General features: G+C 35.5%; 1 protein-coding gene across 1 annotated transcript; it reads right to left on the bottom strand.

Annotated features, from left to right (window-relative positions):
- Window positions 1–5,536: 5,536 nt before the first annotated feature.
- LOC111449880 lies at window positions 5,537–11,403 on the bottom strand. Its single transcript, XM_023089971.1, has 5 exons — window positions 11,319–11,403; window positions 9,918–10,067; window positions 8,327–8,411; window positions 6,642–6,730; window positions 5,537–6,126 (listed from the first exon to the last, which is right to left on the bottom strand). The coding sequence occupies exons 1-5, from the start codon at window positions 11,401–11,403 to the stop codon at window positions 6,026–6,028; spliced, it is 510 nt and encodes a 169-aa protein (XP_022945739.1). The 3' UTR covers window positions 5,537–6,025.
- Window positions 11,404–15,240: the final 3,837 nt, after the last annotated feature.

Genomic DNA, 15,240 nt, shown 5'->3' with positions numbered 1-15,240 from the left:
TTTTTAAAAAAAAAAAAAAAAAAAAAACAGAGCTTTTCCACAAACCTCACAAATTCAAGCCTACAAAAAAAATAATGTTATATTTTCGAGGCCATTTCAGCACGTCAATTTCTAAATTCACTTCTCGTCAAAAATTCATCAATTTCATTATAAATCTCTTAAACCTCACTTGGGTTAGAAATGAAATACCAAAATGATCCATATGTTTTAGAAAATCTCAATAGATTGCTATCTTAGATTTTTCTTTTATTCTAATTTTGTTGCAATTATTTAAATTTGAGTTAGAAATTAAATGCTAAGAATTATTTACCTGTCATGATCCGTAGCAATTTTTAGAAAATCGATTAAAACTGGCCACAATTAAAAGAGAGAAAAAGAAAAAGAAGGAAACGGTAAAACAGAATAAAAAACAAAAAAGAGGAAACACATAGAGAAAGAAAAGGAACTATTTGGAAATGGTTAAAATGTTTTAAACAATTTGCATTCAAATAATATTATAACAAATATATATAAATATTTCAAGACTCTAATTATGCAAAGTGTCTAATCTTCGCATGAAGTCTAACACATGGACTATGGTAACATTTAGCGAAATAGTTGTGCAGAAGTTTAAACTTGAACTTGATGTTATGGGTCGCATAGGTTGACTTGGATTGCAAAGAACAAAAATCAAATTGGTGACACTAGCTTAAACTAATCATGTAAGTGGTTTTACTATTGGCTCGATCTGAAGACTTGTTTTATGTATGATGACAGTGCCCCGTAGCCCTTGCACATGTCATTTATGTTTTATCTAATATGATGATGTGATAATGTGACGATGTTATATGATAACATGATGTTATTATATGATAATGTATATGATGATATGAAATGATGACATGATGATAATGCATGATGATGTAAGAGATGAGATGACTTAATATGATAATATTCCATATTAAGATGATGTGCATGTATTAAATGTCATGATGCATTATGACGATGAGTTTTCTAAGACACCACCCTACTTCATGTTAATGATGATAAGCGTATGAAGGTCAGTGCATGCCTGTTACCTAGGATAATGTGAATGATGTATAGGGTTGTATTATAAGAATGATTTAAAGATAAAACTATAGGAATCTCATACATATTGTGTGTTCATATACATTGGGTTATGATAACTCTCTAAAAGTAGTCATATCAAGTTTTTTTTGTGGTTAATATTGCACTCTTATTCACCATTTACTCATTTATTATCCCATTTATTCTACTTAGTGAGCATGAAATCGTTTATTGCGATCCAACATGAAAAAAATATGATTTGGCATAAATCGATGTATATTTAATTGAGTTATATGGTAAAATTTCAGACATTTATGCTAAACCATGTGGGAGTAGCAAATTTGGAAACAAATCGGCGATGACATGGAAATTTTAAATCCACGTCAGCAGTCCAAGTGGGTCATTAACTACCCAATGAGGAACATCCTCTGTGGACTACTTATTCCTTTTCAGGTCTAAAGGGGAACCCATGCTCACTATAAAAGAAAAAGGAAGACCAGGAGGAGGGGAGCCACACTTTGGGGAGAAAAATCGAATTACACAGCAGCAACCTCTACTGCAGTTGACAACAGAAGGAAAAGGAGACCAACAAGGATTGATTAGGGCAAAGAGGTGGACGTGAGAGCTCAAGAGAAGGGAACTTCCATTGACGAACGGCAACAAACCGGGATAACTCTCTATTTCCTTATTCTCTTTTCTTATTCCATCAATTTTACATGATAAAGATGCGGATTCCTCTGTTTAATTTAGTTTGTATGGAGAGCTAAACTTTATAGGGGAGGCGAGAGAGTTTTATATAGTTTAAGTATGTTGACGGTATGATTTTAGTTTATTAAAGAGTTGTTGTTAATGATTTACATGTGTGTTTAATTAGCTACTTTACATACATAGTTGTTCTCTTATTCGGGAGAAGAGAGGGAGCAATGAAATCCTCTTTAATACTCTAGTTCCATAGCAAGGAGACTCGAAGGGTAATAGAAGAGTTATGAATAATTTTTCTCCTAGAGCCTTGTTAATAGAAATTACAACGATTATGTAAATAATCACCATTCATGACCCTCGGAAGTTGGCTCGGGAATCTATTAAAAGGAACTAAAATCTACCACAAAACTCAACAACTTGTCTATTTAATCTTTCCTCATTATAGTTGATTTTCTCATCATTTTCTGTTTTTCGACAGCAGTACACTCTGTTTTAGTTTTGTTTAAGTAGTTAAAATCACCAACGTCCATATGAATATTACCCAAAAACTCAATTTCCAGCGATAAAATTAACAAAAAAGATAGGTTCCCTGTGGAATCGATAATTTACTTATTACTTGCTACTTGTGATAGTGTATACTTGCATTTATTCTTGTGAATTTTACCTCATTTTATTATATACATCCATAAGCGATCAGGTTACTTTCCCATTTATGATGATGAATACGAATGCGTACACTTCGATGATGAATACGAATGCGTACACTTCGATGATGAATATGAACGCGTACACTATGCTGATGATGATGATGATTATATCATGTCTCGCATGATACTTAAGGGTTTGCTGACCTTTGAACGTCTGGCGATGGACAACTAGCCCGACTATGATGGGTCTAGGGGGGTGTGAACCGCCTGGGGACTCACACTCGCACGTGTGGGTTGTGCGTAGAAAAGTACAACACATCCAATTTAGTTCGGACTAGAGGCAACCCTTATGATGGTTTTTAACGATAGATTCTTAAGCATGAATGACGTGTGTTTGTATTTCCTGACCCCAATAGTGAAGTCACTTACTCAGCCGTATGCTACTTCTATTTCAGGTAAAAGCAAGACAGCTCAGCCGTATGCTACTTCTATTTCAGGTAAAAGCAAGACAGCCTTGTACGACTAACAACATCGCAAGTGAAAACCATAACACATGCATAAGATAATGATATTTCATTTCTTAGACTTTATGTTAGTATAAAGTGTGTTTACTTTTAATGTTTATTTGTTATATTTCGTATTTAGTTATGTTGCTTTAAAAATGTTTTCAACCATATAAGTCTATGACAATGTTTTATGATAAAGTTTTAAATGTTTATTTCCACATAAGAGAATATATTGTGACGACGATAACGACATTAGGTTAGTAGGAATTTAGGGTCGTTATACTAAACTAGAAACATAAAACATGTAATGCCCCTAATTATCTAAACCTAATTAGTGATATCACCCATGAATACATAACTCATTACACGAAAGCTCATCGTAAATCACATTGGAAAACACAACAAAGTTCCAAAAATCCAAACAAACCTATCTTTGAAAATAAAACCTTCCGTAGCCAAATTCAAAACAAATATAAATAAAACAATGTTCAATGCTTTAACTTAAAACAGTAAAATAAATGTAAACAACTAAAAATGCCCCTCGTCCATGGTGTCCTCAGCTCCACCGTCAACTATTGGCGCCTTGTCTTTACCTGAAAAATGTACCTAACATGTGACTTGAGTATTTTATGAAATATTCAATAAGTCACCCAAATGTTGGGGTTAGAAATGCAAACACATGCAAACACATGCAACATATGAGCGCGACCTAACTTTTTGTAAACTTTACATGGCCTTGGGCGCTTTTCTTTTCCGGGTAGGGTTAGATGTGTGGTACTCCTACACACACGACCCATGTACGCGTACATGGACTCACCAGGTGGGCTCGTATACGTACCCGACCTGGCTTGGTCAGGCACAACGTATTACACGTCGCCAGACACCATAGAACAGAAAAGGGCCCGCATGATATCATGGCGAACATAAATATCATATTTCATTTATTCGTAACATAAAGAAGAAGTATCCCGATGCAAGTGACATATATATATGCATGAGATCCCTTAACATACCTAACATAAGCATTGCTAACATCATATATATGTTTCTTACATTACATGACATATCACATAACTTACATTAGATGACATATCACATAACTTACATTAGATGACATATTACATCACATGAAAATACATTCCAATTCCATAAGCATTTCATGACATGACTCGATAATCCTACGTGTATCCATGACATCGATCAACATTTTCATAGCATATAATACTAGCAGATCAACAACCTTTTCATAGCATAAACATTCTATAGTCAACATCATCCATAACTTTTCATAGCGTAACCCATCAACATAATCCATAACTTTTCATAGCGTAAAACAGTCACATAATCCATACATCATATAGTTATATCACATAAAATATGGTGCATGTAGGGGTCACAGGGCACGCACCATCATACCACATACAATAAGCTAACTCCAACAGTAAGATCACTTACCTCGATGGCCTTGGCCAAAGTCACTCAAAACAAGTTAATTATGTCTTATAATAACCACATAAAAATTTAGGAACCATACTGACCTCAAATGGTAAAAATAAGGGCAGAAACAGCTTCGGGAGGGCTGAAAACCTTGTAATCGGTATATTATAGTGATACTGAGTCAATAAGCCGAGCCAACACCCAAGAACTATGGAGTCGAGCCGCTTAATGCACGTGGGAGCCGAGCCGTTACGCGTGCGAAGCCGCAGGATTCTCTGGACGTTCGTCTGTGGAGTTGGGTCACCAACGAAAACGCAGCCCGTTACTATTTGGGCCGAACTGGAGGCTGAGTGCAAGGCGGGACCCGGCCTGCTTCGTCATCTGCCTAACCTACAACCACGCGAAACCCTAACTCGGTGTTGCGCCGTCAACGATGAGGCCGTCCTACTCTGATTTCAACTTTCACTTCTCCCAACGGGCACGATGCGACACAACCCAACGTGATCCGACATCTCGTCTCCCCAACCCTAATCGATTCCGACTCCTTCGTCAATTCTCCCTCCGGACAACAAGGTCACTTGTTCCGAAAACTCACCGAAAAATCCACGAACCAACCCACACGCTTTCCCCTCTAACACTCTCGATTTTTCCGTTCTTTCAGATACCCTCGAACACAGAAATGAGTTTGGAGAGCAAAAGTCGTTTTTTAAAGAAAGAGAAGGGTTGAATATAGGAATATAAAGAGTTTCATAACATTTCCATTAAAGTAATAACTTTCTTGTCGGAAATTGCACACTTTTTCCGGCGAGAATAAATGCAAAGCATAATATCTTTTCATTTTTTGCGGCAAAAATAAAACCTCAACATAAAATCTAAAAGAAATAAAATCCACCAATGGAGGAGGCTACATGGGAACGAAAAGATGATATCAAAGAGAAGTATCCAGAGTTATTTCTGGCTATAGAGATTTTTGAGGACGAAAGTCCTTTTTAGGGGATAATGGAAGGGTTCGGATTTTATTTCTTTTAGATTTTATTTTTGCTGCAAACATTAAAAGATATTATGCTATACATTTATTCTCGTCGAAAAAGGTGCGCAATTTCTGACAAGAAAGTTATTACCTTAATGTTATGAGACCCTTTATATTCCTATATTTAACCCTTCTCTTTCCTTGAAAAAATGACTTTTGCTCTCCAACCTCGTTTCTATGTTCGAGGGTGTCTGAAAGAATGGGAAAATCGAGAGTGTTCGAGGGAAAATCGTGTGGGTTGGTTCGCGAGTTTTTCGGTGAGTTGTCGGAACAAGTGACCTTGCTGTCTGGAGGGAGAATCGACGAAGGGGTCGAAATCTATTAGGGTTGGGGAGACGAGACGTTGGATCGCGGTGGGTCGTGTTGCCTCATGCCCGTCAGGAGAAGTGAAAGTCGGAATCGAAGTAGGACAGCTGCGTCATTGACGGCGCAACGCCAAGTTAGAGTTTTGCATGGTTGCAGGTTAGGAAGACGACGAAGCGGGTCGAGTAACCCGCCTCGCGCTCAGCCTCCAGTTCGGCCCAAACAATAACAGGCTGCATTTCCGTTGGCGGCCCAACTTTGCAAACGATTGTCCAGAGAATCCCACGAGCGTTAAGCAGCTCGACTCCATCGTTTTCGGCTCGTCGACTCGGGTGTTGGCTCGATGGCTCGGCTTATCGACTTGGTATCACTATAATATATCGATTCCAAGGTTTTTCAGCCCTCTCGAAACCATTTCTGCCCTTATTTTTACCATCTGAGGTCAGTATGGTTCCTAACCGTCAAAGACAGATTGTGCTGTGATAAATAAAATGAGATTTAGCTAGGGTATGTTATGAAAGGTTCCTAAATTTTTATAATTTATGTGGTTATTAGAGGACTTAATTAACCGTTGGAATTAGCTTTTTGTGAGTGACTTTTTTCAGGTAAAGGCAAGAATGTACGGTTGACGGTGGAGCTGAGGACACCATGGAAGTGGACGAGAGACATTTTTAATAGTTTACGTTTATTTCACTATTTTAAGTTAAAGCATTGAACATTGTTTTATTTATATTTATTTTGAATTCAGTTATGGAAGGATTTATTTTCAGAGATAGGTATGTTTGAATTTTTGGACCTTTGTGAAAGAATTTGTTATGTATTCCAAGGTGAGTTATGATGAGCACAGTAAATTATATATTCTTGAGTGACGTCACTAATTAAGTTTAGAAAATTAGTGAGTGCAGATAAGTGACTTAGATCATAAGAAAGATTAATTCAATGAACTGTGAATTAAACTGATGTGGTTACCTGTGATATCCGAGGAGCGGCAAGTTAACTCCATGTGAGCTGAAGCCTTGCGATCTTTTAGTTTTTTAGATGGCGGACGACCTGATTTGCTAATTTTAAAAATAAAAATAAAATATGAGATTATGACACAAGCATAATGCCTTGGAAACAAAAGTAATATGAGTTCAGATACCTTCTAATTTTCCCAGAGCTAGGCTTCATGTTGTGGAGTAGTTTTTCTGCAAATGGGCTCTCTGACTTATCTCTCACCAATGGCTATACATGAGAATCCCACGTTGGTTCGAGAGGAGAATGAAACACCATTTACAAGGGTGTAGAAACCTTTTCCTAGTAGACAGGTTTTAAAGCCTTGAGGGGAAGCTTGAGAGGGAAAGCCCAAAGAGGACAATATCTACGAGCGGTGGGCTTGGGCCGTTACAAATGGTATCAGAGCCAGACACTAGACGATGTGCTAGCGAAGAGGATGTTCCCCGAAGGGGGTAAACACGAGGTAGTGTGCCAGTAAGGACGTTGGGCCCCGAAGGGGGTAGATTTGGTGGGGGTCTCATATCAATAGGAGAAAGGAACGAGTGCTAGCGAGGACACTGGACCCTAAAGGGGGGGATTGTGAAAATCCCACATTGGTTGGGGAGGAGAACAAAACACCATTTATAAGGGCGTGGAAACCTTTCCCTAGCAGACTCGTTTTAAAGCCTTGAGGGGAAGCTCGAAAGGGAAAGCCCAAATAGGACAATATCTGCTAGCGGTGAGCTTGGGCCGCAACAAATGGTATCAGAGTCAAACACCGGACAATGTGCCAGCAAGGAGGTTGTTCCCCTAAGGGGGTAGACACGAGGCGGTGTGCCACAGTAAGGACGCCGGGTCCTGAAGGGGGGTGAATTTGGTGGAGGTCGCACATCGATTGGAGAAAGGAACGAGTGCCAGCGAGGACGCTAGGCCCCGAAGAGGGTGGATTGTGAGAATCCCACATTGGTTAGGGACGAGAACGAAACACCATTTATAAGGGTGTGGAAACCTTTCCCTACAGACGTGTTTTAAAGCCTTGAGGGGAAGCTCAAAAGGGAAAGTCCAAAGAGAACAATATCTGCTAGTGTTGGGCTTGGGTATTCTGTTACAGTAGGACCCCTTCCACTCCTTCCTTGTTTTCACACACCATCCCCTTTTCATTCACCAGTACTCTTTTCTTCCTCTGCATCCTCGCAGACAAAACAGAAGACACAGCTTCATCCACAGCACTTGAAGAAAACATCATGGTATTGCTGTCAACACTACTAGTAAAAAATGTCAACACTACTAGACTCCGTAGTCTTGAGTGACAACACAATATTGAGATAATGAAAATATATACAATCGCAGTCCTGCATACCTAGTGTTCCAATATATATGAACGACCCTTCAGTGGAAGCTCACCTTCAAGTTCGTTCTTTGATATGGTACTCGTATCTGAACTAGTGGGATCAGGCTAAGAGAAATAACAAAACTCTAGGAGTGGATAAGAACATGTTTCAGCTTTAACATGATCTTTGTTTCATTGCCTCTTTAGATAAGAACTTCATCAATTCATCTCCCTCTTTCATCTATGGCAACTGAAAATCACCACTTTGGGATTGGGAGGATATCAAATATTCATCTATAATGGATTTGTTATGAAAAAAAAAATTAAAAGAAAATAAAAGAACATTTACCTGGCCTTTCTAGATGAATCTTGCACACTATCTTTAAAATGTTTCAGCTCCTTTGATGCCACTGGGGGTGAACATTTCAGATGGACTACTCCAAAAGGACAGTCTGTTGGGAGGACTCCCAACGTTAGCTAATTTAGGGAATGATCATGGGTTTATAAGTAAAGAATGCATCTTCATAGGTATGAGACCTTTTGGGGAAACCAAAAGCAAAGCCATGAGAGCTTATGCTCAAAGTGGACAATATCATACCATTGTGAAGGTTCATAGTTTCTAACATGGTATCAGAGTCACGCCCTTAATTTAGCCATGTCAATAAAATCCTCAAATGTCAAACAAAGAAATTGTTTGCCTTGAAAGTGTAGTCAAAAGTGACTCATGTGTCGAATAAAGGGTATACTTTGTTTGAGGGCTCCAGAGAAAGGAGTCGAGGCTCGATTAAGGGAGGTTGTTTGAGGACTACATAGAACTCAGGGGAGGCTCTATGGTGTACTTTGTTCGAGAGGAGGATTGTTGGGAGAGAAGTCCCACGTTGGGTCATTTAGGGAATGATCATGGGTTTATAAGTAAGGAATACATCTCTAAAGGTATAAACCTTTTGGGGAAACCCAAAGCAAACCCATGACAATTTACATATTTTATGGTTGAAATTTACTTCCTCGATTTGAATTATTCCCAGATCCCAACATCATACACTTCCAATAATCATTCAAGACAATCCAAATTGGCTCAACAATCCCTTTTAAGAAAAATCAACCCTCGAGTATCAACTTCCTGCCATTATACAAATCGCAGGGAAAGTGAAACAGCAAGAAAACTTTAATGCATAAAACTATACATCACACACACACACACATATCGTATTTCTTTTTTTTGTTTAAAAACTTCATCAGCCAGGCTGATAGTAAGATGGCGACAGCAACATAAATACAATAAAGCAGTAAACAAGATACGACCATTGGAGGTGTTAGGAATAACGACTCTCTAATATGGTATGATATTGTCCACTTTAAGTATAAACTCGCATAGCTTTGCTTTGGGCTTCCCCAAAATGAGTCATACCAATGGAAAGGTATTCCTTACTTATAAACTCATGATCATTCCCTAAATGACCCAACGTGGGACTCCTGTCCCAACAATCTTCAACAATCCTCTCGTCGAACAGAGTACATTATAGAGCCTCTCCTAAGGTCTATGGAGCCCTCTAACCATTAGAGGAACCCAAAAACATAGAAGTGGTCAAACGTAGAGACATGGGACCTTTTGTAGCTTATTTGAAATCTAGTTTAGATTGGTCGAATACATTTTTGTGGAAAGCAGCAATGAACAAACCACATTGAATGGACAATAACTCATAAATCATTTAAAACAACAATTCTAGCGTAATAAAAACCACGTACACTTCTCCAACTCCAGCAAAAAGGTCAAATAATGAGGAACTTAGCAGCCTAACACATTGAGACATGGAAAGCTGAATGATCTGTAAAGCCCTAGAAATAAGCAAATGTAAGGGAGAGGGGAGACGTGCGATGGCCGATGAACAGTTAAAGAAATGAAAAAAAAAAAAAGCGAAAGCGACAGATTAGAGAGTTGCCTGAGAGAATTTGAAAGAGGTCAAGCGGCCAATTGATCCACCTTGCTTCGATCAAGTTAACACAGAGATCAAACCGAAGAACAGGAAAAGGGAGAGGTGCACATGTAAAAGGAGACGGAAGACCTAAACGGCGTGGTGAATCGGCCGTGTCTGAATGGAAACAAATTTACGTCGGAAATAGGTCAAAATGGAAAGTAACAAACCCAAAATTAATGTAAATTTCACGCTATATTTTATATAATTTTATGGCTTGGGTCAACTCCAGAATTTTGTCCTTGAAACACGAAACCAAACCGAGTCAGTTTGAGTTCAGAAAAAATGAACCCAAACTAACTCGAATAGCTAATTCAACCCAACTAGTTGGTCCGAATTGTCAAGTTGAATGTACACCTAGAAAGAATGACACAACGGAAGCTTTTTCCTTTTCCATTTCTTTTGATCTCTAAAAAATTCCTAATTTTTCGATAAAAATATCATTAAACTTTTAAATATTTAAATAATATTTTAAAAAATCTGTTATTATTTTGTATTTTTAGTAATATTTTAAAAATATTCTTAAATTTTAAAAAATCATATTAATATCCTTTAATTTTTTTTAAAAAAAATTCAAAAATATCTTGGAGTTTATATTTAAAAATATTTATAAAATTTTAAAAGTTGTCGTTGAGAATATTTAATACTAAATTATATTTTACCATATATATCATATTTGATATTTTATTAAAGGCAAATATATAGATATTTGCTTTATTAGCGTAGGTGTCTTTCATTATATTGTCCTTTCCATTTATTACTATTTTCATAGAGAATTTTCACACGTAAAAGTGTAGTGGATTAAGTAAACATTTTCAGTAACATTAACACTTTTTACTTTTATAAAAAAAATTCTTGTTGTCAATATATGGACAACAATTGTATATGGGCATCTCATAGAATATCTTCCAACTTTTCAATATTAATTTTTAAGTTTTAAAATGTTTTTTTTTTTTTTTTTTTTTTAGTTTAAAGCGTTTTTAAGATTTAAAAAAAAAAGTTTTAAGCTAAAGAAAGGTAATTTTTAAACCCTTAAAATTAAAAGTATTTTTAGAATAAAGTGTTAACCGTTCTATCCAAAAGTAACTTGATATCTTTTAGTTTTTTTTTTTTTTTTTTTTTTAGTTTAAAGCGTTTTTAAGATTTAAAAAAAAAAGTTTTAAGCTAAAGAAAGGTAATTTTTAAACCCTTAAAATTAAAAGTATTTTTAGAATAAAGTGTTAACCGTTCTATCCAAAAGTAACTTGATATCTTTTAGTTTTTTTTTTTTTTTTTTTTTTTTTTTTTTGTATAGTAATGCTATGAATGACCCAATATGGAATACTGGTGATAATATCAGCAAAAGAACGTTCTCCTGTGCTACTGAACCATACCACATAGTTCCAGCAACAACAAAAGCTGCAAAAAAGACAGCAACGATACTACTCGAAAGGACGGTTTCAATATTTTCCATACGTAATCCAGATCAGTATTTATTTATAAACTCTCCCGGTGGAGGAGTAATAGTGGGGACAACGGGTGGGAGAAATGGAGGTTTGGGCTCTAGAAGGATTTGATGAGAAAACAAAATTTGGATAAATATCAATACCTATGACAGGTATAAGTTTTTTTTTTTTTTTTTTTTTGAGAAGTTTAAGGATATTTTAAGAAATAACACAAAGTTGAATATTTTTTTTATATTAATTTAGCTAATTATAAAACTATAAAAATAATAATAACAATAGCTTTTATTATATAATTTTATTTAATTGCCACATTTTTAAAACTTAGATAACAATTTTTATGTTAAGGTTTTCGTATTATACCCTTTTCATACAAATTCTTCCATACATTACAAACTAAAAAGTTGTGCTAGCAATTAATTTGTTGAACAATATAATAATATTTTGGTTTTGTAATATACACATTGCAACCATTTTTATTTTCATGTTCTTAACTTGTTGAGGTGAATCTCGTATACGAATATCAAAAAAAAAAAATGCACTGCTTTTATCGTCTAACTGGCTTATAAAGTTGAAACGTATGAGAAAATGGAGATTTAAAACAATTTTAAGGGCAAAATAGGAAGGCTAACGGTTAGACCGTGATGTTTCACATCTGCTATCTAGATCATACCTATACATAAAAGAATGCACTAATTCGATATGTACCCACTTCCATTAGATTAAGTTCCTTCGAGGAACATCTTGACACCAATCATTTAATTATTTGAATAAAATGATAAAATAGAAATTTCAAGGGCAAAATAGGAAGGAAAATATTCTCTTTCACAATTCGTAGTTAGCTCGGTATAATTCATATATATGACCTACATCACACATGCATGCAAAAGAATGCATCACTTGCGCACTTTAATTTGATTAAATTCTCTTGACGTATACCTCAACTCGTACTATTGCAAATATTCAAAGAGAATGAAAAAGTAGAAAAGCAAAAGATTAATCTTCATAGAATATTGTAGATTGTGATGTTCTACAATTACGATATAAATCTCACGTACAAGTGAAATGATGCAGTGCTTCGTTGCATAATCTCTTGCACCGGAGTAAATGACCACAATTTGCGGGTTGAAGCATTAGAGGACGAGGTCTTGAAGAACCAGACGATTTTACCAATAGTGATTTAGCTGAAGATATTGACAGTAGAGAGAGTACGGCAAGAATGACATTTTATCTCAACAGAAAATTTGATCTCTTGGCAATCTCAGAAGCAGCGAATTGTGATGCTATCTTCTTGTGAGACCGAGTTCATGGCAGCTACTGCAGTCTCATGCCAAGCATTGTGGTTGAGAAATTTTGTTGAGTGAAGTGACAAGAAGTGAACTAAAGTTGATAACTCTCTACGTTGACAACAAGTCTACGATTGCATGGATGAAGAATCCAGTATTTCACGAATCCAGTAAACATATTGACACTAGCTTCCATTTCATCTGTGAGTGTATCGAAAAGAGAAAAATCACTGTGGAGTTCATATGCACCAGAGAGCAACATGCAAATATTCTCACCAAAGCCCTAACCAGGGTTAAGTTTGTAGAGATGCAGGAATTGTTAGCAGGGGTGTACATGGTCTGAGTTGGATTGGAGGATTTTTTGACCCAACCCAAAGTTCAGGTTGGTTGGATGAGTAACCCAACCCAATTCGAAACTTTTAAAATAGGTGTGAATAATTATTTAAAAATATTATAACATGAATTAATAGTTATATATTAGTCCATTCTAATGCGTTTTAAAATAGTATAAAATATTAAGATATTTAAAATATATATATATATATATATCAAAGAAATGGAACAAAACTAAATAAATAATTTAAAAAAACATGTATTTGTCGGTTGTCAAAACTCAAGCATGATGAGTGTCTTTAGACCTTTATACCTCCCTACCATGTCAAACCTATTAATATAAAAGAATTCTTAATATGTTTTATATATTTATATTTGGCTCGGGTCAATTCGAAGGTTTTACCCACGAACTCGATACCGAACCGATTCAATTTGGGTTCAGAAAAATGAATCCAACCCTAATTATTAGGATTGAAAAATCTGGAACTAAGTTGAACTCAAGCAAGTTTAGTGATTTATTCAAGAATATTGTTAGTGGTTTTAACTCGGGGAGAAAATGTAAGAAATTTGTTAGTGCTATCTCCACCTTAAATACTCGTGAGATGTATGATTTATTCATAATTACAACAAAGAGAATTGAAAAACATAAGTGCTTACGATTTTCTTGTTCCAAAGATCTCTCCCCTCAAATTTTTATTTATGTTTAATCTATTTGTTTCCTTATATTTTGATCGTGGGTCATATCCAACACCTACTCCTTCCTATGAGACTACCTTCACACTCTAAGACTTAGAAACGTCGAGGGTTTCAACAGTATTATTAAAAAAATGATTAATTAAAAAAGAGAAGAAGAAAAAGACATTAGAGCCAAGAAAAAAAAATAAAAAATAAAGAAAAAAAAGTGACATGAAAGCTAAGTTTTATTTATTTATTATTATTTTAATAATGTTTGAACTCACGTTAGTTGCTTTTCTTGACTTAGCTTAGTTTATAATTTTAATTTTCTTGGAGATCATTATCATTAGATCATATGTCACACCAGGCAGTCTACAATTTTGACCTTGTAAGTCAGATCTATTTGGCCTCATTAAGACGGTTTATCAAGAAAGGTCATAGTTATCCTACGTTTGCGGTCACTTTGGCAAATAAAGAAAAACTAATAAAGTATAATTATTTGATTATGAATTTATAGGTTTATGGCAGATGGATGTGAAAAAGGCTTTCTTGCCCGAAGAGCTGAACTAGGAGATCTACATGAACCAACCAAAAAGGATTTGAGAATTTGACTCGATCCATCCTCAGATATGTCAAAGTTACAATCAACTACGATTTTTTTTTTTTTTTGTACAAAAGAAACGAATATTGCAAGCTAGTTGGATACTACAATGTTAACTATGTAGTAGACCACAATATCAGAAGATCAACCATTAGATATATGTTCCAACTCAGTTCGAAAACAATTTCTTCGTGAAAAAAATAAGTAACTAGAGCAGCTCAAGAAAGTACGCAACTAAAACTATTAATGGAGGATTTATACTAGAAAGTTGGCTATCTGGTACCACTTCATGGCGACATCCAATAGAGTAGATATGTCGAGATATTTCTTTATCTTCAAAAATTGGACTATAAGATGGATGGTCCCTGTGATCGTTCTATTTTAACTGATATCTTCAAGATGATGGATGTTGGATTTTAAGGAGCATATTCAGTCTAGTATCAAGAATAAATAATCACTATAGCCTTGTCCAATTAGTTAATTGGCTTTACTTTTAGCTTAGTTAGATGTATTGTTTGAAGTATGAACGACCCATGTCCTATGACCCCTGCACGTGTCATTTCTTGTGATTATTTGATGCCTATTGGTTAGACTATTGTTGTGATATGAATATGCTATATTATAGAATTCCTTATGTTATGTTATGATGTGTTATGAGATATGTTAGTTATTGAATATCATATTGATATATTCATGTTACGTGAATTTGTGCTATGTCATGGAGAGTGTTATTCCATGTACATTACAGGTTGACATGAAATGATTAAGTTATGTTATGAAATGAACGGAGGTATAACTTGTATCATAGAAACAGGTCACGATTTAAAGTTATGGGACCTCATGCATCTTGTATGTTCACGTGCATCGAGATACTTCCTACTTTGTTTAATATGGATGTGTACACTCAATGTTATATTACGATATTATGTACATCATAATCATAATGTTATGCA

Source organism: Cucurbita moschata, unplaced genomic scaffold, assembly GCF_002738365.1.
Source record: "Cucurbita moschata cultivar Rifu unplaced genomic scaffold, Cmos_1.0 Cmo_Scf00011, whole genome shotgun sequence".
Lineage (NCBI taxonomy): Eukaryota > Viridiplantae > Streptophyta > Magnoliopsida > Cucurbitales > Cucurbitaceae > Cucurbita > Cucurbita moschata.
The sequence above is the reverse complement of the archived record's forward strand: the minus strand, read 5'-3'. Positions and strand labels throughout refer to the sequence as shown.